The following is a 26,701-nucleotide window of genomic DNA, read 5'->3' as shown; positions in this document are numbered from 1 at the left end:
ACATGGTTATGTGCGTTGGAGTAAATAGGACCTACTCCAAAGGTACTCTGGGAACCGGAACTCTGCAAACAGGTGAAGTCGTCAGGTGGGGTTGAGTCACCAGATGTCATCAGACGAGCGCAGATTTCCTCATTCCAGTATAATGTGTGATCATCACATTAGATACATCATGCAGTATGGATTTCAGCCACCGGGGGGATCATGTACTTTAGTGTACGTCTCCCACCATGGAGCACCTTAAGGAAGGGGGGATCCAGAGGTAATAAGGTAGCATATAGGTCAATAATCCTTGTACAGGGGGGTTACTGACGCGTTTCGAGTACATACTCGGTTTCAGAGGGCCCTTTAACAGCCATCTAAGGAACCACGATTGCCACGCTGCACTCCTTAAGACTTTTACTCATTCTTTCATTTATGTCATTTTTATTTGCAATATCAAGCGCTACATTTTTATTGATTATTGTACTCCAAAACATAATCCCCCCTCCACCAAAACTTTACACTTGCAGTTAGGCAAGTACCGTTCTCCTGGCAACCACCAAACCCAGACACGTCCATCGGAATTCCAGACAGAGAAGCATGATTCATCACTCCAGAGAACACATCTCCACTGCTCTAGAGTCCAGTGGCGGCATGCTTTACACCACTGCATCCAGCGCTTTGCATTGCACTTGGTTATGTAGAGCTTGGATGCAGCTGACCCCCCTCTGTCATTTTACATGGCATACCACTTCATGGCTGAATTGCTGTTCCCAGTTGCTTCCACCTTGTTATATTACCACTAGTAAGTTGACCGCAGAATATTTTGTAGAAAGGAAATTTCACGGATGGACTTATTGCACAGGTGGCAACCTATCATGGTACCGCATCTGAATTCACTGAGCTCCTCAGAGCAGTCCATTCTTTCAAAAATATTTGTAGAAGCAGTCTGCATGCCTAGGTGCTTGATTTAATACACCTGTGGCCATTAAGGTGATTGGAGCACCTGAATCCAATGATTCTGAGGGGTGTCCCAATACTTTTGGCAATATAGTTTGTGTCTGTATAAATCAAAAACTGGTTTAGAGGCACTCATATGTCTTGCAGAGGAGGAAGATCACTGATTATCTGATCTTCCTCCGCTGCAAGACCCCTGAGTGCCTCTAAGCTAGTTTTGAATTTATATAGATTTCATTGCGGGTGAGCACCTGGGCTTTTATGTCAAACATAGTGCCATGACTACCATTATAACTAGAATTTAAATTGTGCCAAGTCTAAGACTATCAATAATAAATAGGTACTGCATCCCAAAAACTGTACTAAAAAAAAATAACAAAGAGAAGGGTGGGACTCTCTAAGTACCAAACACCAACACCATTAAGATAAAAAAGTACAACATTTATTGTACAAGATTACAAATTATACAGAAAACATATAATGGACCAGTTTGAACTAGATTATAAGTACATAGGTGAGTCGATTGCTTCCATCTGTTGAGAAGTTTTCAGATGGAATTTGATACCTTAAAACCTCAACGCATTTCAGCTCTTAACAAACCCTTCATCAGGAGAAAGAAAATGGTCTAGGACGAAAGCACATATGGATATCTGACTCCTTTTCTTTAGTATCCTTGGAACTAGATAGATACTGTAGATAGATAGACAGACTGTGTGTGTAATATATATATATATATATATATATATATATATATATATATATCAATAAATGATCTTTTTATATTTCAATATACTGTATGCATTTAATTTTTTTATAATTCAATATTTTTATTGAAATAAATTATCTTTTTATTAGTGACTTGTTATTTCTTGAGTGCTCTAATTGGTACTCCATCTATGTATACTACTTATTCTTTAACCATTCATCAATTCATAACCTCTGCTGGATAATAAGGTTATAGAATCCAGTGGCTGCTCTTTATGTGGTAATATACTATATAATCTTTAAAACAATGACTGCTTGAGGCACAGAAGAGAAACAATAGATAGGAAACATTATATCGATATACAGTGGATATAAAAAGTCTACACACCCCTGTTAAAATAATATGGTTGCATAAGCGTGCACACCCTTAAAGGCCTCCTTCCTAAAATGCTTATTGCCATGGCTGCTGATTAATTAACTGCAGCACTTTCTGAGTTTCTAAAGCATACCTAGAATGGAAGGCCTACTTATTAGCTCACAACCCCCCCCCCCCCCTTCATCTTTATTGCTGTATAACAGCCAAGCAAAAATGTATCTGTGAAGAAAAAAGTTAGAGTTAATACTTACTGCCCATGGCACCTAGGTAAGTATGACATCATGATCCTTCCAAGGAGATCATGGGAAAGATGAGGATCCCAAATTTCATGAGAAGATTTTCTTGCAATGTGCTAAAATGCCTACTTACAAAACTTGGGGCATTCACCATTCTCCAGGAATCTCACCAGAAGAATAGTGTTTAGAGTATATAGAAATTTATACAGGGAGAGGTGGCTCTGACACAATGATTGGAACCTGCTCCCTCTTGCAAGGTCTATTTTAAGCATGAAGATCAGCATGAAACAGAGGCAGCTTGCATTTTCAGAACACAAGCTCAACAAAGGCATCCTCTACAATTCTCTTTTTAAATATCTATTAGCATTTTCACGGTTTCTGGTGCTTCCCTAAACTTCTCATCCTAACAGAAAGAGCTAACTGTGGACAGTGCAGTCTCTGGTCAGCCTCTTAGCTTGGAGAAGGGAGAGGGGGGAGCAGGGAGGTGCAGGGGTGTGCCTATCCATCCCAGGCTATGGGGCTGTTTTCTTTTACTGGACGCAATGTAGAGAGATGAAACTTCAGTACCTGCATGCAAAAGTGGCTTCATAGGATATTGCAAGAGAAAGGAGTCATCCTGAAAAAGGAAACCTGGGGTAGCAGCCATGGCACCAGCCTAAACTAGAATATAGGCAAGGATTAAAAGATAAAGACGTTTCCTACTCCTTAAGTGATTCAATTAGCTGCTGAAAGTGTTTAAAAAAATGAAAGTTTAATATCACTTTAGACTAGAGTAAGGAGGCTTCATTACGTTTGTCTACACTTTATATATTTTAATGATTGGGTGAGCTAGACATATACTTTCCATGAGGTCCAAAGTACGAGTGCTTTTGGAGTGATCTAATATCTACATGGAATGTAATAAATGCGTAAATGCCTTTATAAAGTTTTTTTTTTTATATTCTTGGTATGAAAAAAGTTACCTTGTTTTAGAAGTCTTCATTTTCCTCCAAAAAGTGAACCTCATGGCCAGATTCACACTGATGCATGGTTACACATGTTAACACATAAAATGTTATGTACACTATATTGCCAAAAGTATTGGGACACCCCTCCGAATCATGGGATTCAAGTGTTCCAATCACCTCCATGGCTACAGGTGTATAAAATCAAGCACCTAGGCATGCAGACTGCTTCTACAAACATTTTGGAAAGAATGGGTCACTCTGAGGAGCTTAGAGAATTCAAGCGTGGTACCATGATAGGTTGTCACCTGTGCAATTAATCCATCTGTGAACTTTCCTTGCTACTAAATATTCCACGATCAACTGTTAGTGGTATTATAATAAAGTGGAAGCAACTGGGAACAACAGCAACTCAGCCACAAAGTGGTAGGCCACGTAAAAATGACAGAGCGGGGTCAGCACATGTTGAAGCGCACAGAGCGCAGAAGTTGCTAACGGTTTGCAGAGTCATTAGCTAAAGACCTCCAAACCTCATGTGGCCTTCAGATTAGCACAACAACAGTGCGTAGAGAGCTTCATGGAATGGGTTTCCATGGCTGAGCAGCTGCATACAAGTCTTACATCACCAAGTACAATGCAAAGCATTGGATGCAGTGGCGTAAAGCATGCCGCCACTGGACTCTAGAGCAGTGGAGATGTGTTCTCTGGAGTAACAAATTATGCTTCTCTGTTTGGCAATCCGATGGACGTGTCTGGGTTTGGCGGTTGCCAGGAGAACGGTACTTGCCTGACTGCATTGTGCCTAGTGTAAAGTTTGGTGGAGGGGGGATTATGGTGTGGGGTTGGGCTTGGCCCCCTTAGTTTCAGTGAAGGGAACTCTTAAGGTGTCAGTATACCAAGACATTTTGAACAATTCATGCTGCTAACTTTGTGGGAACAGTTTGGGGAAGGCCCCTTCCTTTTCCAACATGACTGCGCACCAGTGAACAAAGCAAGGTCCATAAAGACATGAATGAGTGGGGTGGAGAACTTGACTGGCCTGCACAGAGTCCTGACCTCAACCCAATAGAACACATTTGGGGTGAATTAGAGTGGAGACTGTGAGCCAGGCCTTCTCATCTGACATCAGTGCCTGACCTCACAAATGTACTTCTGGGAGAATGGTCAAACATTCCCATAGACACACTCCTAAACCTTGTGGACAGCCTTCCCAGAAAAATGTAAGCTTTTGTAGCTGCAAAGGGTGGGCCAACTCAATATTGAACCCTACAGACTAAGACTAGGATGCCATTAAAGATCATGTGTGTGTAAAGGCAGGCGTACAAAATACTTTTGGCAATATAGTGTATGTCGCTGTGTTGTGCCAATCATTCTACAGTAACGCACACATTAGTAAATGCAGTGCAGGTGCTTTTTTTGTGTGTGAAGGTGCATTGACAGCCCATTCAAAACTATAAAATACCGTCATGAATGTTTGTAAATGCACCACAATAGTGTAAGTGGCGCCATAGCAGACCCATCTAAAGAACAATATCGTAGGAGTTATTCCATGATATCTGTGGAAAAAGATTCCAGATTCCTAGTGCAGGTTACAAATAAATGGTTGCTGTAGGCAAGGCACTTCCCTTCAGACACTTTTTACATGAACCTTATATGTTAAGTTCTTAGTCTTTTGTCCTTGGCACTCTACAACACAAAATTCCTGTAAGTTACTCTACCGTAGCTCCTGTTGTAATGGAGCTACATGCTGCTACATGGAGTAATTGTTTTTTGCTATATAGAGGGCCACTTTCTAAAATGGGATTAAATAGCCTATATAGTACAATCTTCCATACAATAAAATGAAAAAAAAAATCAAATGTATAACACAAGCAAAATATTTGGGGGTTCCACTCATAATAGGTCATTATATATATATATATAGTGCAGCGCTGAAATGTAATGGTATATAAAGAGTCTTTCTCATGACAATAAAATCAAATCAACTCATAATAGGTATTGGTACAGAAACTGAATTGTATGGGGTAGCGAACGTTTACATTTCTTCCCTTAACACCTTATGATTATACAAATTTCCTACTATATAGCCCAGGGATAAAAAAAATGTACTGGGAAAATATGGAGGTTGCCTTACATAATGTATATAACTGAAAATACTAGTTGGCTAGCTTTCATACTTTAATAATTTTCTGGGGAACAGATTCAGGACAAGTTTGTAGATCAGAACATCTGACTCCACATTGACTTTCTAATCTGTATTCTTCTGCTGGGTTAGTGACTCCAATAGTAAGAGACAGCCAGGCAAATTGCTTTCTAAGAAAAAGACCACTACTGGTAGTCCCTGTATTTCTCTCAGTACTGTTTTTTTCCACATCAAACCATGATAAAATGTTTGAGAAAGCACTAGCAAAACTAGTTTCCCGTTAGTGATGACTGATAAAGGCTGTTTTGTTTAATGGTTGCCACATCTGCAGCATGAACGGAAAATTGACACGGCACCATATATGATATTTCACGCAATGTAGACTGCCCTTACTGAAAAATGCTGAGAGCTCATGGCTTACCACATTAAAGGGCAAGTACCCCTAAGGCAATATATGTTTGGCACCCACTCACATTTTAAGGCTGCATGTTCTAATTACAGAAAGGAAGTTTGAGGCTTGTCATTGAGACATGTGTAGTGCTGGCAGTTGTTGTATGAGAAAGCACATGCTAAGCAGAAATAAGATGCAGTTTTTTGGTGACCTTTAAGCATGTCCTGTTTTTGTTGTAACATAGCAAATAACTTATTAAATCACAACTACCTAAAACGATGCTCAAGTTTAAAAAATACAAGATTCTTCTAAATTTATTTGACCAAGTTCACCAAAAATTTAAATTCCATTATTGGGAGGTTGCTGTTGGCTTGGTCCACATGTTAACTGCTTACATTCCCCAGTGAAATTTCTTACCAACTTTTTTTTGACTGTAGGCCAAATAAAAAAGTAACAATTCTGCAGAGAATTTCTGCATAAGAACAGTTCAAAATGTACATAAATGAGGTTGACATGGTTTATATACGTGCCCATGTTTCCCAAGCTTGAAAAATTACACTGGTAGCAGGCTCAAGTTACATACCGTATTTTCAGTTGAATATGCAATGTGAATAAAGATGATTAGGGATGACTACATAGATACTATAGGAAATAAAAATGATTTCAACCATGATTTTGAAGTGTCAATTCTGTAGGTTCTGTAGCTATTTCAGGTAGCACAAAAGTAAACTTGTATATTCAAAGAAAAAAAAACAATGTGAACCAGGGACACCTGTTTTAAGTTTAAGTTTTAAGCTCCTCATCCATACACGCACAGAAACACTATATAGTCAAAAGTATTGGGACACCTGCCTTTACAAACACATGAACTTTAATGGCATCTCAGTCTTAGTCCGTAGGGTTCAATATTGAGTTGGCCCACCCTTTGCAGCTATAAGAGCTTCAACTCTTCTGGGAAGGCTATCCACAAGGTTTAGGATTATGTCTATGGGAATGTTTGACCATTCTTCAAGAAGTTCATTTGTGAGGTCAGGCACTGATATTGGACAAGAAGGCCTGGCTCGCAGTCTATGTTCTAATTCACCCCAAAGGTGTTCTATCGGGTTGAGGTTAGGCCAGTCAAGTTCCTCCACCCCCAACTCGCTCATCCATGTCTTTATGGACCTTGCTTTGTGCACTGGTGTGCAGTCATGTTGGAACAGGAAGGGGCCATCCCCAAACTGTTCCCACAAAGGAACCATGAAATTGTCCAAAATGTCTTGGTAAGCCAACACCTTAAGAGCTCCTGGAACTAAGGGGCCAAGCACAACTTCTGAAAAATGTCCCCACACTATAATCCCCCTTCCACCAAGCTTTACACTTGGCACAATGCAAGTCAGGCAAGTACCATTCTCCTGGCAACCACCAAATCCAGACGCGTCCATTGGATTGCCAGACAGAGAAATGTAATTTGACACTCCACCCTTTTCATGAAGCTCTCTACGCACTGTTTTTTGTGCTAATCAGAAGGCTACATGAAATTTGGAGTTCTTTAGCTATTGACACTGCAGACAGTTGGCGACTTCTGCACTCTGTGCGCTTCAGCATGTGCTGACCCCACTCTGTCATTTTACATGGCTGTTGTTCCCAGTTGCTTCCACTTTATTATAATACCACTAACAGCTGATCATGGAAAATTTAGTGCCAAGGAAATTTCACAGATGGACTTATTGCACAGCTATTGCACAGCTGGCAACCTATCATGGTACCATGCTTGAATTTAATGAGCTCCTGAGAACAACCCATTCTTTCACAAATGTTTAAAGAAGCAGTCTGCATGCCTAGGTGCTTGATTTTATACATCTGTGGCCATGGAGGTGATTGGACCACCTGAATACAATGATTTGGAGGGTTGTCCCAATACTTTTGGCAATATGGTGTATTTACGTAACCGCTTGCATCAGGTGTGGCTATGTACGAAAACAACATTTGCACTACACATGCCCAAGTGAAAGTAATGATTCAAGGATCATTATTCTCAGTTAACTCTAAACTGATGACCTGGGGTGATAAAATGAAAAATTTTGCGGTTTGTCTCACAAAATTGCAAGGCTTGACATGTTTGGTATCTATTTATTCCTTGCAACTTCATTTTTTATATTTTACCAAAAACAAAATTCATAGGGCCAGAAACATTTTAGTTTCCCTTGAACAAATCACATTAAATGTACATTTAAAGGGCAATGTAAGAAACTGTAAATGACCACTTTTAGCTACACTTTTTAGCTTTGGTCCATGTGAATTAAACCTGAGCTCTTCTTCCTCAAGACCAACATTTGGGAAACATGGACAAAGTGATGGCAGAGAATAGTGATAAAGGAAATGGGATAGAAGTCCAGTGGAGGATTATAAGCAACTGGTGTGTGTTGCACCACGAACTATCAGTTTTAATTGCTCTTACAAGCATTATTGGATGTGGAAGCATATATTGGAAATTGAAAACTGCTACAATAAATATAAAATACAATACAGTACAATAAAATATACATATTTTGTGTATTTTAGAATTAATAAAGCAATACTTAAATATAACAATATATAGATATAAAGGCTACCTCTTTATAGCTGAGTGCAGCTGATGGTCGAAGTGGTGGAGCTGGCCGCAAACAACTCAGGGTCCAGGCTTTGTAAATTTTGGCAGGTTCTAGAGGTCCACGAGGAACTAACGAATGTGAGTGGTGAGATGGAGGGGTGTTTTTCCTGTCTGAAGCCTGCCAGTTTGAAGGACAATTTTAATTAAAATAGGAATCAGTTAAAGGTTATAAAGATAAACTAGTTTGTCAAATGTACCCTCTTACCTGTCAATTAAGGCCTGAGAGGAGGACAGAAACTATCATCTACTGTATCCCAACTGTAGGAGGTACATGATGGAGCCCACAAGCAAATTAAATTGGAGCATTTCCCCTGCAGTGCCACTAGTGACATAAATGCATATTTCTCTTGTTTAAGAACTGCATTGAAATGTAAAGTGTTACTTTATTTGTATTCCAGGATTTCCTTGTCTTCAGCTGAGAGAACTTACAATAATTTAAGACTTTACATTCAAGGCCTTCATGTTATATAGCTTGAACATCGTGTCACAGATATATTATTTATCATTGTAAAAGTACATATTCCACACTCCTTTTGTTTTTTTTCCATTTTTTTTCGGAAAAAAGACAAAACACGGCTTTTGAAAAACCTTGTTTTTTCATCAATTTTTCCATTTTTTTTCCCAGGCCTTCACATCGCTAAACAAAATCAACTTTCACTACAATATACATCTCCTATCCAGGGATTTTCCCCCACAGTACCTTTTTTTCTTTTGCTGCCTAAGTCTGATGGGCCAGCATCATTCGCCTCCTCAGCCCAGGTCATCCTGGACCTGTCAAAGCCGATTACTGGACAGTGGAAGGAAAAGCAACACACTGCTGTGCTCATCTTTATGTCACTCTGCTTTATCCTCCTATCAGCATGCTTCTTCTTAGTGACAGTTTGTCATTTTTTTGCAAGCATCCAATAATTTTCATATATAAAACAAGCAATTTCTGCTATGCAACAATGGCTGAAAGAACACTATTATGAAGGCTGTTCCTCACCAAATCAATGCTTGGTTTGGTAGAAGTTGCTGTGGTGATGAAAAGTACTTTTGGGGCATTTTATATTAGACATAAGATAGCATTATGCAAAAATGCTAGTTAACTGATAGAAATATTTCAAAAAGGTGAAGACTGATTTTCCAAGGTAATTTGTCCATATTATAGTTAAACCAACAAGAATATAACTGTGTATTTTGGAAGTTTGCACAGGATTCCAGTGGTACAGTTCATTCTAACCACTGATCTACCGTGTTTTGTCATAGTGAGATAATGTTAGGCCTGCAGGCACATGTAAACAGATATTTTAATAGCAATTTATCCACATAACCTAAAATGAAATGACCACAAAATTGGTGTTCATGACAATAACCAATAAAGTTTCAATTTCATCTTCAGGAGAAATGAAACAAGAATGTTGATATGGGCAACACCAACATTTTTGTGCTAATTCTGTCCTGTTCTAATAAATCATTCCAAAGCTTATGGACAGAGCAAACAACAGGTTCACATTAATGATCACCCTACAAACTGCAAATACTTTCCCTTTGCTCTCCTACAGCTTCATTCAGCTGCCAGGATTGAAGAGAGGTAACTCTATGTAAGTTTTAGAGCTTATACAGAGCAAAGGACTCTCAAACCCTCTCAAACTCTGTGTACCTAAGCAGCCAGTCTGTCAAATGGAAAGAAGATTAAAGCTGGCAATACACTATTAGAATTTGATGTGACATTTTTTGATTTAGGAGCATTTATTACATTTTCTAATTATTAGTGGGGTCAAATCAACATTTGTTTTTGAACATAGTGATGAGAAAATTTGAAGAAGCAGGATGGAAATTTTTTCTCGAGTGATTTTCCAACAGTGTATGTGGTTTTCATTTGGGAAAGTACATTATTCCAAAAGCAAATGTTAAAAATAAGTACTTATGGATTACATTTTTCAAGTCATTGAATGTACCAAGAATTTTTTTATAAACTCTTGTATGAACATTCGTCACATGCTCCTTCTATCCCAGATGTTGAAAGGTATGCGGACACTGCTGCTGAGGCTGGCATCAAAGTGAATCTGTTGCTTTATTCTACATGAGAAAATTACAAGTTTGCTTTAATAACATTTGTAAACAAATACTACTAACAAGAAAAGAACATATTACTTACAGAGTGGGAACCCCATGATGGTGTTTTACATAAAGAGGCGTGTGAAGAAGGTGTTTTAGTTAGACGGTAGAGATGTTCTAGCCACTCTTGACAATCCTGACTACTGCTGCAATGGACCGCAATACGCTCTATCATATGTCCTGCACATATTAGCACACATAAAAGAAAGATGAAACTTGATTAGTGTTTTAGAAAGCTTGATAAAAACTTTAAAGCTGAATTTCAGGCAAATATAAAAAAAACTACACATCTTTTGGTCCTGTCCCGTTCTAGAAACTTTCTGTTCACAGGTAAGTGGCCTATTTAAAAAATTCAAAAATTTACAACTCCCTTATGACCAGCCCATTTTCTACAACACCTGTCTTTGATACCCATAGACATATATTGTAAATCCATTCTTCGACATCTACTAAACACAGCCAAATCCTGTATTCTTACTCTACAGAAAAGTTCTACTCCCCCATCTATGCAGCTATGAGCATGTAAAGTAGCAGAGATCCGCAGAATGGAGGGCCTGATCCTTTCAGTCCAAAAGAAAACATGAGACATACAGGTCCACATGGTTTTACTGGGATTCCTTTACAGTCACAGCTGAAGGACAAGGAAAACGACCCAGAGTAATAATTGGTCTCTCCTACCTGAGGCCCTGCCTGTGTGGCCCCCTCCCTTGACCTTACCTTCCTTCTCTCCCCTTTTCTCCCTCCCTCCTTTGCCCCCCTGGCATTTCCTTGCACTGTTATCTTCCAGATCAATCTCCTGCCCATCCTCTGTCACAATCTGTCTCAACCTTTCCAACACGGAGGAACTCTTGAAATAACTAACTTTCTGGTCATAGAGAGTGTTCTCCCGGCTGGATACAGTGAATATTGCTAATGGCTATATCATGGATCGACTTGAGTACAATCTTCCTGCCCATAGATGGCTCAAATCTTAGCCTCTCCCTGCTAAATGGTCAACTTTAGCCAAAATGTAATAATCTGTTTCAGATACAGTAGTAGAGCTCCTGTCATGTTTTTATTTCTATATCTACTGAGAATAGGACAGGAAGTGATGGGAAATCTCTCCGACAGGGACACGGAAAGAGACAAAACAAGTTTTTTGTAGACTGGGGAAAAGTTAGAACTTTTCACAAATTTTTAATCGCTCAACACATTTCTTGTACAGAAGTCACAGGGACAGGAAATGAAGGAAAACCACACCAATGGGGTAACAGAGAGGAGTAAAACCTGGCAGGAATGTAACTAATTTCCACTCTATGCAAAACAAAAAAAAATAAATGAAGTTAGACTTTCACAAAGGTGTATTTTGCAAAACCATATTTGTGGATAGTAAATGCATATTATCATTTTTTTTTATAAACAACAATTTTATTAAACATTTTATTTTTCATAAAGTACAACACTCCATGAGACATTCTACAGGAGAGGTAAAGAGGAGAATCATATAGGTGGAGAGCAAATAGTGAAAAATCCAATAACCATTGATTGTGCAAGGCAAGACAACTCACCTGCAATCTCAAAAGCATGACTGATGTTGTCGCTCTCCTCTAACCTAACTACAGACATTCCAGTTAGTGGTAATTTCCCCTTTGAAAGAGAAAATAAAATATATCAGTAAACAAGCATCACTGTTTTTTAGGAGAAATTAAAAGTTTACGGCTTTGCAGGCTCTCGTATTGAATTTCCAGCTTTCCAATGCGCATTCTTTGGTAAGAGGCAGATGGGTTCCATGAAGCCTTGTTAAGTCATATGTCTGAATATACAGGTGAAACTCGAAAAATTAGAATATCGTGCAAAAGTTCATTTATTTCAGTAATGCAACTTAAAAGATGAAACTAATATATGAGATAGACTCATTACATGCAAAGCAAGATAGTTCAAGACGTGATTTGTCATAATTGTGATGATTATGGCTTACAGCTCATGAAAACCCCAAATCCACAATCTCAGAAAATTAGAATATTGTGAAAAGGTGCAATATTCTCGACTCAAAGTGTCCCACTCTAATCAGCTAATTAAGCCATAACACCTGCAAAGGGTTCCTGAGCCTTTAAATGGTCTCTCAGTCTGGTTCAGTAGGAATCACAATCATGGGAAAGACTGCTGACCTGACAGTTGTGCAGAAAACCATCATTGACACCGTCCATAAGGAGGGAAAGCCTCAAAAAGTAATTGCAAAAGAAGTTGGATGTTCCCAAAGTGCTGTATCAAAGCACATTAATAGAAAGTAATGTGGAAGGGAAAAGTGTGGAAGAAAAAGGTGCACAAGCAGCAAGGATGACCGCAGCCTGGAGAGGATTGTCAGGAAAAGGCCATTCAAAAGTGTTGGGGACTTTCAGAAGGAGTGGACTGAGGCTGGAGTCAGTGCATCAAGAGCCACCACACACAGACGGATCCTGGACATGGGCTAAAAATGTCGTATTCTTCTTGTCAAGCCGCTCCTGAACAAACAACGTCAGAAGCGTCTTCCCTGGGCTAAAGAAAAATAGACCTGGTCTGTTGCTCAATGGTCCAAAGTCCTCTTTTCTGATGAGAGCAACTTTTGCATCTCATTTGGAAACCAAGGACCCAGAGTATGGAGGAAGAATGGAGAGGCACACACTGCAAGATGCTTGAAGTCCAGTGTGAAGTTTCCACAGTCTGTGTTGATTTGGGGAGCCATTTCATCTGCTGGTGTTGGTCCACTGTGCTTCATTAAGTCCAGGGTCAACGCCACCGTCTACCAGGAGATTTTGGAGCACTTCATGCTTCCTTACACAGACGAGCTTTATTGGGATGCTGACTTCATTTTTCAGCAGGACTTGACACCTGCCCACACTGCCAAAAGCATCAAAACCTGGTTCAATGACTGTGGGATTACTGTGCTTGATTGGCCAGCAAACTCGCCTGACCTGAACCCCATAGAGAATCTATGGGGTACTGCCAAGAGAAAGATGAGAGACATAAGACCAAACAATGCAGAAGAGCTGAAGGCCGCTATTGAAGCATCCTGGTCTTCCATAACACCTCAGCAGTGCCACAGGCTGATAGCTTCCATGCCACGCCGCATTGAGGCAGTAATTGCTGCAAAAGAGGCCCAAACCAAGTACTGAGTACATATGCATGCTTATACTTTTCAGAGGTCCGATATTGTTCTATGTACAATCCTTGTTTTATTGATTGCATGTAATATTCTAATTTTCTGAGATTGTGGATTTGGGGTTTTCATGAGCTGTAAGCCATAATCATCACAATTATGAAAAATCACGGCTTGAACTATCTTGCTTTGCATGTAATGAGTCCATCTCATATATTAGTTTCACCTTTTAAGTTTCATTACTGAAATAAATGAACTTTTGCACGATATTCTAATTTTTCGAGTTTCACCTGTAATACATATATTTTTATATGTGCACAATTACATAAAAATATAGACAATTTTTATAACTGCAGTTTAGGAACTGCATGGGCTGGACTATTTAAATTAAAGGGCCATTGATAAGATCAAGCCTACTGCTGAAAACCAAGACAATTCACTCTGATCTTGACATGACATAGATGCATGCCTAAAAACTAGTATCAGGTTATTCACAAATGTTATACGTTATACAAGAATACAAAGTTCAGCAAAGTAGGCAAAGGTGAAAAGTGGATTTCACACGGTTCTATTTTTTTTTTCTACAGACACATACAGTGGGGAAAATTATTATTGGATCCCCTGCAGATTTTGTACGTTTTCCCACTTACAAAGAAATGAAGGAGCTATAATTTGTATCATAGGTGTATTTTAAATGACAAAGACAGATTATCAACCAAAAATCCAGAAAAAAAACACAATATAAATGTTAGAAATTGATGTGGCAAAGTCGGCCTGTACCTTTGGCAGAGAAACAGCCTCAGAAAAAATGTTTCCACCTCCGTGCTTGACTGTAGGGATGGTGTTCTTAGGGTCATAGGCAGCATGTTTCTTCCTCCAAACACAGCAAGTCGAGTTAATGCCAAAGAGCTCAATTTAGCATGAATCATTTAAATGTTCATTAGCAAACTTCAGATGGGCCTGTAGATGTGCCTTCTTGAGCAGGGGGACCTTGCGGGACTGAAGGAATTGAACCCATGGTGGCATATTGTGTTATCAATATGTTGTTTGGGGACTGTGGTCCCAACTGCCTTGAGATCATTCACAAGCTCCTCCCATGTAGTTCTGGGCTGATCCCTCACTTTTCTCATGATCATCCTTACCCAATGAGGCAAAATCTTGCATGGAACTCCAGACCAAGGGTGATTGATGGTTATTTTGTATTTTTTCCATTTGCAAATAATCGCTCCAACAGTTGTCTCTTTCTCACCAAGCTTCTTGCTGAAGGTTTTTTAGCCCATTCCAGCCTTGTGCAGATCTACAATCTTGTCCCTGACGTCCTTTGACAGCTCTTTGTTCTTGCCCATGATGGTGATGAGGTTTGAATGGAAGAAAGAGATTCTGTGGACAGATGTTGCATACACATAACGAGTTGTCTTTAGGAGCACCTTCTTAAATTGATAGGACTATTCTGTGTACCACATGAACACATAGCCAGTCTGTGGGAGCCAGAATTATTGTTGGTTGGTAGTGGGCAAACTTACAAAATCTTCAGGGGATCAAATAATTATTTTATCCACTGTACAGAGTTCATTACCTCCCCTACCATAGCAGAAATACAGGCATTCTATCTGAACTCTCCCACACAGCCTTCTTATATATACCGTATAGTTTTAATTTTATTACAGATATTTATATAGGCGTTGACAATTAAAGCAGCACTTTACAAACTTGGCATTCATATCAGTCCCTGCCCTCAATGAACTAACAATCTACAGTCTCTATGTTATATTCATGCATACACATATACACACCGGTGCCAATTTGCACAAAAGCCAAGTAACCTACCAGCATGTTTTGAAGGAAACCAGAATATTCAGAGGAAACCTATACGAGCAGAGTGAGAGCATACAAACTGCATGCAGACAGTGTTCTGGCAGTGATTTGAACCAGGGACCTTAGTGCTGCAAGGAAGAAGTGATATCCCTTCCCCACGCCCCATATGCAGTCAAAACAGTTTTCTTCCTTAGCCACCTAAGTAGCCATATCATGTATACAGTCCAATTCAACCTCTACATCTGCCAACCTCACCAACACCACCACAGCAGCCATATACACAATTTTCTATCACTCCCCACCACAGCAACCCTATATACAATCCATCGAACATCCACTCTCTGGAGCAGCCTTATATATGCAACCCCCCCCCCCCCCCCCCCAACACAACCATCACAGTCATGTCATTGATGATGGTACACTGTTTAATGATTACCATTGTATGGTTATTCATGTTGTGTAGCAGTGTTCAATAATCACAAGGCTTTCCCACTCAGGCTATTTGCCAAATGGGTGTCTGGTGTATACTGCCAGGAAGGGGATCCCAGCTTTATTGCACTGTCATGTATAACCATTTGAGTAGTATATGTCATATGACACAGAACACAGAGTAAGCCAGGTCCTGCTTCCAAGCAATGAACAGTAGTCACCCATTGTAGTTGGGGGCTTACAGGCATATTGCTGTAGTTACCAATAGAATTTTGTAAAGTTGCCAAGATGACCCAGCAACCATGATAAGTTTAGTCCAAGGATCCCCATTAAGTGAATGCTAGCCATGTTTGCATGTTACCTGATAAATGAAGCCACTCATTCGAGGACTAGCAGACAGCATTAGAAGTGCACTTGGAAACAGCATGAAATATCTCTCATCTTTTTCCTATTTTAAAAGTGAACAAAAACAATCAGTGTGGCAATAAAGATATTTCCTACAGAATAAGAATATTATATAAAAGCAAAGTACTGTATCACCGGACGTTAATGAAGAAATGTAACCGTTTACTTAATTTTATTAAGTTTAAAATTATTTTTTCTCCTTTTTATTTCTTCATTAAATTAACAAGATCTATATTTTACAAAATAACATTAAAACAATGCAGAAAGAAGTGCATTCTATTAAACAAGAACACCACTCAATGTTTACTTTTTGACTGCCACTGTCTAAAACATCCACAGTGCTTTTTATGTAACCAACACAAGAAGGGATGTGTCTCTCTGCCAATTACTTTAGATGACTCTGTACTCTGACTCATATGTGTATGTTAAAAAGTGACCTTATAACACCATTCACAGCATGGTAATATACAACTGAGCAGAACCGGCTGAAGTGCACCACCTAGTGGCTGCAAGTGGCAAACATGAGATAAGTATATGTTTATATGTAATATTTTTTGTTTACCTGGCAAAAAAGAAGTTAAAATATTTGTTCAGGTTTATACAAAATCATGAAAACATATACAAAACATGTCCTTTAAAGCATTTCTTTATACCAGCTTTTCTCAACCTCTTCAACACAGAGGAACCCTTGAAATTACTTTTTGGTCTGGGGGAACCCCTGCTAAAAATTACTGTATCTACAGCTCATTATACATTCGTGTGATGGTCAGTGGGAAGAATGTTCCTTACACTTGTGGTCATTGAGAAGAATTACCCCCTTATAGATAGCTAAAAATATCAATGGTGTCAGCGGGAACCTATCTGAGAGGCGGATATTGCTCATTGCTCAAGGAACCCCTAGTAACCTCTGGAGGAACCCTGGTTGAGAAACCCTGCTTTATACCAAGTGTCCTTCAGTTATCAGAAACTATACAGAAGAATTGAAACAAAGGAGTATCATTATACAGTGCTCTGTGGTATTTTGTTTCTTAGGGGTCAAACGGGCAAATCTCATAAAAATATAGAATTTCTAGCACAGGAACCAGAGCCCAGTTGTAAATCATCTGTTGGGCTGCAGCAGCCCCTATTAGGATGGCACGTTAGTCTTAAGCAGGCCATAGAGGAGTCGAAAAACCACAGGAAAATTCTCGGTCGTTCATTTTTCTTATCAGCTGCGATGCGTGATTTTCATGTCACAATTGAAAGTGCCTGATCCAACATGCTGGATTTTGTTTAAAAAAATGAAGCAAATGATGGAACAGTCATATGTGTCATTTAAATTTTTCGACTCGTCTATGGCCTGCCTTATCCACTGCACGGGATAAGGTACCTTTCTAATACATACAGGGGTTGATTTACTAAAACTGGAGACTGCAAAATCTGGTGAAGCTCTGCACAGAAACTAATTAGCTTCCATTTTTGTTGTCAAAGCTTAATTAAACAAGCTGAAGTTAAAAGCGGATTGGCTAACATGCACAGCTGCACCAGATTTTGCACTCTCCAGTTTTAGTAAATCAACCCCGCAACGTATATTGGAGAGCAGAAAGCATTTATCTCTAATTGTGAGTAAGCCAAAACTTCAGTTCAATGTCACATACCTCATTTGCTGCAGACTGTACCATTACATGCGACATATACACAACATTTCCAAGGGTTTTAATGTCTTCTCCTTCCCAACACTGAATGGATTCCGAAAGTATTTGTAACTCCAGCTGCTTTCTTTTGCGCAGGTCCTGACACTGCACCTAAAATACACAGGCAGATAGTTGAGATATCAATTTGTAAAAATGAATGGCGATTACTATTATCTAACATTTTTTAGAACTGCTCTACTAGGGCTATGTTCAATGACCCAAAAGACCTATTGAATGCCCAAAGGCTAAAACTCTAGTACCATGGACCACAGGACAAATCACTCCAATGCAATTCCAAAGCTGATGCTGTTATTATCCTCTATTGCAATCATGGATAAGTATACTTACATTTCCCTCTCCTATATGTAGACAGTTACAATTTACATGGTACTTGAATTACAGTTTATCTTTGGTTTAATCATCTTGGTTCTGCACCTTCTACACTTCAGGTTCAAGTTGGCATTCACTGAAGGTGATCTCGCCTCCCTGGCTAGGGGTAGAAGAGAAGCTGTAACACAGGTCTTTGGCTTTCTAAAGTCTGGCAAGGCTTCCACTGTAGAAATGACCCAAACAGGCCTTCTTATCCTGCTCAATAGACAATTATATATGGCTACTCCATCAATTCCACAGGGAAAACAGAGGTAAAAAGACATCCAGCCGCAGCAGAATCTAGTATATGGAATTATCATTTTTTAGAGATAAAGTTTCTTTCAATACACTATAATGCAAATTCCTCTTTAATAAGAAGCTGTGCAGAGATGCAATCACAGATTATCTTAAAATAATGTTGGTCACAGTATCAATTGCTTGAAAGATTTCACTACAACACTCGAAATCCAGGCTATATATACAAAAGATGTGGTTGTATAGCATCATTCATTAAAGTCCTTAAAAATCATGCTCTGTATAGATGATCTCTACCCATGGCAATGCTACAGAGAATATGAAAATGTGTGTACAGCTTCAATATAGCAATTATATCACCCTATTATAGGCAAATTATCCAATTAACAATATGTAAGTTCATTTAATGGGTTACTTGAAGTCTTTAGAAAATATAATTTCTGGACATTTCTTAGCTTACTGTATTGTGAAATTGTTCTATTATCTGTGTTTACTGTAAGATACTAAAGCCCTAACTTTTAGTCTGTGTGTACAGCTGCCTGTTCAATAGAAGCCAAGAGAAATCTCTGCATCAATATCACTTGTGTTGATGCAAGGATCTGTCAGATTTTTTACCATTTAACCCACTAGTTGTACCCAGTTTAAATCTCTTGTACAATTGTAAGAACATAGATAAAACAATCTTATGATCAAGACTCTCAGCTACCCCATATTTGATCCCGGCACTATGCACTCATTTTCAGAGAAATTCGGTAACAATGACGTATAATGGTTTACGCAAACCCACGCAAATGTATGTGAGGCCTTTCAAAGATGTACAACTATTTGAGCAAGAACACAAGGATACACAGAAAATAAACATAATTTTGATGCGTTGGGGAGGCAAGGGTACAGCCCCTCTGCCTGCAGCCTGTCAAAGTCTACACCTGAGTTCTGGGCATATGCCCCTGAATAGATACAGCCCTAGACTTCACCATTATCATTCAGTACAGCTCCCAGTTGCAGTGTATTTCAGCCTGTCATTGACTTTGACAGGTTGCTGGCAGTGGGGCTGGATGCTGCACCAATACCTCCTGGGCATATGAAAACACCAAGATTGGACGAACATGGCTGTACTGTGCATGCGGCCTAATGAGTAATCCAAATATTCATGAGACATAACCCAAAGCTTCATTATTGATACTAATTCACTTTGTTGTACCTATAGAAAGATCTACAGAAACAAAACTGCTATCTGAAAATTACACCCATTTATTGCTGACCTGCTTCAGTTCAGCATCACTCTTTCCAATGCCTCGTATTCTGAGAAATGTTCATTCCTCTGAATTTGATCAAGGGCGGCAACTGAAAAGCTGCCGTGGTTTCTCTGTAACACTAGAAAACCCAACCTCAGGGGGAAACTGTAGCTTTCACAAAGAAGGGGTAACCCCATTCAGCATCAGCCAATATTTTAAACCAACACAATCAATGTGAATGCAAGTTATTTAAAGAATTCATGTAATGCCCTTTTTTTCACCAAACCCTAGAACTGGCATAAATTAACATTTGCAGTATTAGCATACATGTAGAGTTCTAGCTTTAAACTTTAATTATCGCATACATATATGTAATATAAAATAAAAATAGAAAAAATACGAGCACTGGATAATCAATCAGAGAGCGGCTAGCATGAAAGGCAAATACCAGGAGCCTCAAAAGTAATATATATCAAACGACCATGCAGCGCTAATACATACAATGATGCATACAAAAAACCCTTTGGTGCAGGTGATAAAGTGAACACCACTTAATATTAGAAAGGATCTTTAAGAATTATCTAAAAAGTCCAGAAATACTAATGATGGTGAAAATCTTATAACAAGAGTGTTCTTGCGGTGCATAATACATATACGTTTTTAGGACAAAAAGGTGACACAATATGTGACTTCTGTGACCATATTCCTCCCGCAGAAAATGAGTGTAGTTTGCACTAACCAGAGAGCGCAATTTTAATGCGCCTTTGAGTGTTAACCAACTCCTGGTCATCCGGCTACTGCAAACTGGAACTGGATCACAGAGTGGTCATCAGGCCTGCAACAGCTGGGCAAACATCACAACCTCAGGGACACCAGATATCAGAAGGCGTGTAGTCGTCTCACCACCGGGGGGAGTCTAACCAATCCTGATGTGGCCACCAGATCATCCCAATAAGCCTTGAAGGAGGGGGGGGCTCGGAAGTAACGAGCCAAGACAATAGAAGATTCTGATAGTGTAGTACTTTATTATCCACATTAGAGCAGTAAACAAATAACTAAAAGTCTTACTCACATGTGTAGTGAGCAGCTGGTAGCAGGAGATTTCCAAAATGGCCGCCGGCCGTCCACAGGGGCCATGCAGAGTGACGTCACAGGGTATGCAGCACTTCTCTAACGCGTTTCGTGCAATGGCACGTTATCATTTTGTTATTTCGTGCGATGGCACGTTATTGCACCATTTCGTTATTTCGTGCGATGGCACGTTATTGCACGAAACGCGTTAGGGAAGTGCAGCATACCCTGTGACGTCACTCTGCATGGCCCCTGTGGACGGCCGGCGGCCATTTTGGAAATCTCCTGCTACCAGCTGCTCACTACACATGTGAGTAAGACTTTTAGTTATTTGTTTACTGCTCTAATGTGGATAATAAAGTACTACACTATCAGAATCTTCTATTGTCTTGGCTCGTTACTTCCGAGCCCCCCCCTCCTTCAAGGCTTATTGGGATGATCTGGTGGCCACATCAGGATTGGTTAGACTCCCCCCGGTGGTGAGACGACTACACGCCTTCTGATATCTGGTGTCCCTGAGGTTGTGATGTTTGCCCAGCTGTTGCAGGCCTGATGACCACTCTGTGATCCAGTTCCAGTTTGCAGTAGCCGGATGACCAGGAGTTGGTTAACACTCAAAGGCGCATTAAAATTGCGCTCTCTGGTTAGTGCAATCTACACTCATTTTCTGCGGGAGGAATATGGTCACAGAAGTCACATATTGTGTCACCTTTTTGTCCTAAAAACGTATATGTATTATGCACCGCAAGAACACTCTTGTTATAAGATTTTCACCATCATTAGTATTTCTGGACTTTTTAGATAATTCTTAAAGATCCTTTCTAATATTAAGTGGTGTTCACTTTATCACCTGCACCAAAGGGTTTTTTGTATGCATCATTGTATGTATTAGCGCTGCATACATACAGTCATGGCCGAAATTGTTGGCACCCTTGATATTTTTCCTGAAAATCAAGTATTTCACACAAAAAAGGTATTGCATTAACACATGTTTTGCTATACACATGTTTATTCCCTTTGTATGTATTGGAACAAATATAAAACAGAGGCAGAAAAGCAAATATGACATAATGTCACACAAAACCCCAAAAATGGGCTGGACAAAAGTATTGGCACCCTTAACTTAATATTTGGTTGCACACCCTTTGGAAAACATAACTGAAATCAGTCGCTTCCTATAACCATCAATAAGCTTCTGACACCTCTCACCCGGAATTTTGGACCACTCTTCCTTTGCAAACAGCTCCAGGTCTCTCTTATTGGAAGGACACCTTTTCCCAACAGCAATTTTAAGATCTCTCCACAGGTGTTCAATGGGATTTAGATCTGGGCTCATTGCTGGCCACTTCAGAACTCTCCAGCGCTTCTTTGCCATCCATTTCTGAGTGCTTTTTGACGTATGTTTGGGGTCATTGTCCTGCTGGAAGACCCAGGATCTTGGACGCAAACCCAGCTTTCTGACACTGGGCCCTACAGTGCGACCCAAAATCCTTTGGTAATCCTCAGATTTCATGATGCCTTGCACACAGTCAAGGCACCCAGTGCCAGAGGCAGCAAAACAACCCCAAAACATCATTGAACCTCCACCATATTTTACCGTAGGTACTGTGTTTTGTTCTTTGTAGGCCTCATTCCGTTTTCGGTAAACAGTAGAATGATGTGCTTTACCGAAAAGCTCTATCTTGGTCTCATCTGTCCACAAGACGTTTTCCCAGAAGGCTTTTGGCTTACTCAAGTACATTTTGGCAAACTGTAGTCTTGCTTTTTTATGTCTCTGTGTCAGCAGTGGGGTCCTCCTGGGTCTCCTGCCATAGCGTTTCATTTCATTTAAATGTCGACGGATAGTTCGCGCTGACACTGATGCTCCCTGAGCCTGCAGGACAGCTTGAATGTCTTTGGAACATGTTTGGGGCTGCTTATCCACCATCCGGACTATTCTGCGTTGCAATCTTTCATCAATTTTCCTCATCCGTCCACGACCAGGGAGATTAGCTACAGTGCCATGGGTTGCAAACTTCTTGATAATGTTGCGCACTGTGGACAAAGGCAAATCTAGTTCTCTGGAGATGGACTTGTAACCTTGAGATTGTTGATATTTTGCCACAATTTTGGTTCTCAGGTCCTCAGACAGTTCTCGTCTCCTCTTTCTGTTGTCCATGCTTAGTGTGGCACAGACAGACACACAATGCAAAGGTTAAGTGAACGTCTCTCCTTTTTATCTGCTTTCAGGTGTGATTTCTATATTGCCCACACCTGTTACTTGCCCCAGGTGAGTTTACAGGAGCATCACATGCTTGTAACATTCTTATTTATCCGCAGTTGTGAAAGGGTGCCAATACTTTTGTCCAGCCCATTTTTGGAGGTTTGTGTGACATTATGTCGAATTTGCTTTCTTTCCTCCCTTTTTTTGTTTTGTCCCAATACACACAAAGGGAATAAACATGTGTATAGCAAAACATGTGTTAATGCAATACGTTTCGTGAGAAATACATGATTTCCTGGAGAAATATCAAGGGTGCCAACAATTTCGGCCATGACTGTATATGTGCCCAAATATAGATGAAATGCTGCTATAACAGATTTTTTGCTAAAAATGACTGCAAGGGTTAGTGCTCCTTTAAATATTGCTAGCTTTTGGCTGCCGTTGAGGAACTAAAGCATGCCTATTAAGAGGGCAAAGAATAATAAAAACATACTCACAGACAAAGCATGTATCTAAAAAGCATACAAAAATGAGGCATCACCAGCAAGGCTACTACTTTCCATTCATCACACATCTGCATCAGAGGCTGGTCATCAGCTCTGAGGAAAGGGATTCGTCCCCGAAACGCGTCAACCATTTGACCGCACTGACAGTGAGAACACCTTGCCTGCTGTTGTGGCCATTGTCATTTTTCTATGCTTTTTAGATACATGCTTCGTCTGTGAGTATGTTTTTATTATTCTTTCACTCCTTACAATAAACCTTGGATAATGCACTAGGTGTGTGCGCCACCTGTTTTCTCTCTATCCAGTGGCTGATTTCCCCGTCTGAGGAGGGCTGCACCCCTGAAGCATTTCCTTTGGTTGTCGCTGTCCTGGTACCCTTGGCTTCCCTTTTGGCTGTGCATATCCTGAGGCGCTGGAGAGTACATACGATATCCTACTGTAATGTAAGCTGAGGTATGTTGTGCTGTGCTTGGTTGCATATCTAATTTGTTGTGATGCACACATGACAGCTGTGAGTACTAGTTGGAGTGGTTGCTTAACAAATGTTTGGAAGGTTTATGTCAGATACTTCATTAAAGGTGCTATTAATGCTCAAAGAAGAAAAGATGATGCATGATATTGAGATCAAAAGGCTCCTTTTTGCTTGTGCTTATAAGTGAACTTTTGAATAAAGTGTATTTTTTTGTAAAAAGGTACTTGGTGGATTTTTACATTCAAGATACATGACTCAAAAAAATATTGCTCGAATCTTAAAGGGTTACTAAACCCACAACAATAAAAATCAGTCTGTATATGCAGTAAAGCATGCTTGTTATTCTGACTGTTGAACCTAAGGGGTTAATCCTCTGCATTGTGAAAAAGGCTGTTTGATCCTAGCTTCTCTGATCCTCATTTCTTCCAGTGTCCCCCTCTTATCTCCTGATAATACATATCGAGTGGATTCACTCTGCACATGCTCAGTTTGATGTGTATTGCTAGAGAGGTTTTTTTTTTCTTGGGAGAGTGCATGTGATCAGATCAGAGACAATCAGCACTGTCCACACAGAGGTCAGAGGTTCTGCATCCTCCTAGAGCAGAATGAAAACTCATCCTACAAGCTTTAACACACACTCTGCTGGACACTGATAGAAGTCACAAGACTGCTCTAACTTCTGATGATAAAAGTTATTTAGCAGTTTATGTATTAAATAAGTGTGTTAAATAAACGTGTATGTGATATTTATCAACACCTACTAAATTGTGCTTAGTGTATAATTCACTGTTCAACAAATTTTTATTTTTTGCCAGTTTTGGAAACAAAAGGATCCATTTCTTAATGAATTTCACATTCTGAGTTCAAATATAACAATGAAATTTGTCAATTGGCTCTAGTTTTTCTGTAAACGGAAAGTTTTCTACTATAGGCGTAATGACTACATAATGCACAATAATTATATAGATAGATGTCTTTCCACAAATATAAAGCAAGTGATATTGACTACATAACAAAGCCTAAATGGCATAATATATTGCATAGGATTACCAAGAAAAATTATAGCCATAAGCTAAGTTGAATCATTTTAATACTTAGGATTCTCACTAGTTTTGTCTTCAGTTTGTGTCGGTTTTGCTTCTCTTGGCTTTTCTCTTGTATTCGAGGAAAGGGCTATCTCTTACAACTGCACGTGACTACACGCTTCAGGTTCTTCCTCACTTGACTCAACCACGAAGGATTCTGGTGCTTTAGGAATTGGTAGCCCCTCTCCATGAGGAACTGGACGTATTGCCGATAGAATATTTGGATAGTGTACAGATAACTTTTTCTTCTTATTTAGCCCTTTTACAATTGGAGGCACCATACAAAAGTAACAATTACTAACATGATCTGTTGGCTCTCTCCAAATCATTGGCACAGCGAAAGGCATAGATGCCTTTTTTCCATTCAACCATTGCTCCAGTGCCGTCCCACAAGAATTGCAGCATATATGTGGTGCCCAGCTCATGTCCTGGTCTCCTATCTTGCAGCCAAAATACAAGTTGTAGGCTTTCTTAATCATTCCTGTTATCCTCCTTTTTTGTGAGATAAAAGTTATTTCACCGCAGATATAGCAGAAATTATCTGCTTTATTCACACAAGTTCGAGGCATTACTGAGTAGCCTATATAAGCATAAAACGAAATGTAAAGACGCTGTCGAACTACAATCAGCTACAGATACTGCAGCTTTTATGCAGTGAAGTGATGCAATTAAAGGCTAATATTGCATCATCTCAGTATACATGCAATTTTCTATTGGTCACCAGTATCAATTGCGCAATATGCAGCTGAAGTTGCATCATAATTTTGAATGGCTTACGTCATTAGATGGGTGAATATATCATGGAAACTAGAGCCAATCAACATTTTTTAGGGTCATTTTCGTTTTCAGCACCCCAAAATTATGTAAGATTAGCTAATTTTATGCCCAAAACTTTTTACCTGTTGAACAGTGTTATATTCAACAAATATATATATATTAATAAAAAAAACAGCTGCCACTTTAAATGAACTGTAATAAAATGAGTGAATAAAACAACACAAAGTGTTATAGTGGAGCTAAATTAATAGTGATGGGGTGATATAGTGAGTACAACACAATAAAATGTGAATAAATCAATAATATATCAGTGAATTACTGTGAATACAAAAATTATATAAAATAATCCTCCTCCTGTCTCTCTTGGGTAGAGCCTACCCAATGTATGGAATCCTTAACTGTTTATTTTGTGTGTGGTTTTGTATATATATTATTTATTTTATATATATATATATATATATATATATATATATATATATATATATATATATTATTTTTTTTTATTTTTTTTTTTTATTTTAATATTAATATTTTTTCTACTATTTTATCTTCTAAAATATATATATTTTTCATTTTTTACTTTGTTTTTCGGTTATATTAGGATTGTGCCATTGTTTCATGTAGCGCAGCATTTTTTCACTTCACATTATGATTGTAACCTTTTTACATTATCTTTAAAATAAACCTTAACAATCCTCTTAGAAAATAAACAAAAAACGGATGTGCTTCAGTGAAGAAAGCAAAAAAAAAAAAAAGATCAATCTCATAAATCTACTGATGTTGCATCTTTCCATGATGACTAACCCTTTAGATGAAGACATATAGGAA

The 26,701-nt window shown here is 39.2% G+C and overlaps 1 protein-coding gene across 2 annotated transcripts in view; it reads right to left on the bottom strand.

Moving 5' to 3' along the window:
• The window catches only part of ARHGEF6 (Rac/Cdc42 guanine nucleotide exchange factor 6), a 113,253-nt gene that overhangs the window by 34,764 nt on the left and 51,788 nt on the right, over window positions 1-26,701 (bottom strand). For both annotated transcript variants that reach the window (XM_089661403.1, XM_089661404.1), the window contains exons 8-12: window positions 17,865-18,011; window positions 16,184-16,270; window positions 12,011-12,089; window positions 10,504-10,643; window positions 8,326-8,481 (exon numbers count right to left, since the gene is read on the bottom strand). In XM_089661403.1, the coding sequence (XP_089517529.1) occupies window positions 8,326-8,481; window positions 10,504-10,643; window positions 12,011-12,089; window positions 16,184-16,270; window positions 17,865-18,011 (609 nt within the window). The remainder of the gene's footprint in view (window positions 1-8,325; window positions 8,482-10,503; window positions 10,644-12,010; window positions 12,090-16,183; window positions 16,271-17,864; window positions 18,012-26,701) is intronic.

Source organism: Staurois parvus, unplaced genomic scaffold, assembly GCF_062004578.1.
Source record: "Staurois parvus isolate SC_StPar_1 unplaced genomic scaffold, SC_StPar_1.0 ptg001333l, whole genome shotgun sequence".
NCBI classification, from domain to species: Eukaryota; Metazoa; Chordata; class Amphibia; order Anura; family Ranidae; genus Staurois; species Staurois parvus.
The sequence above is the reverse complement of the archived record's forward strand: the minus strand, read 5'-3'. Positions and strand labels throughout refer to the sequence as shown.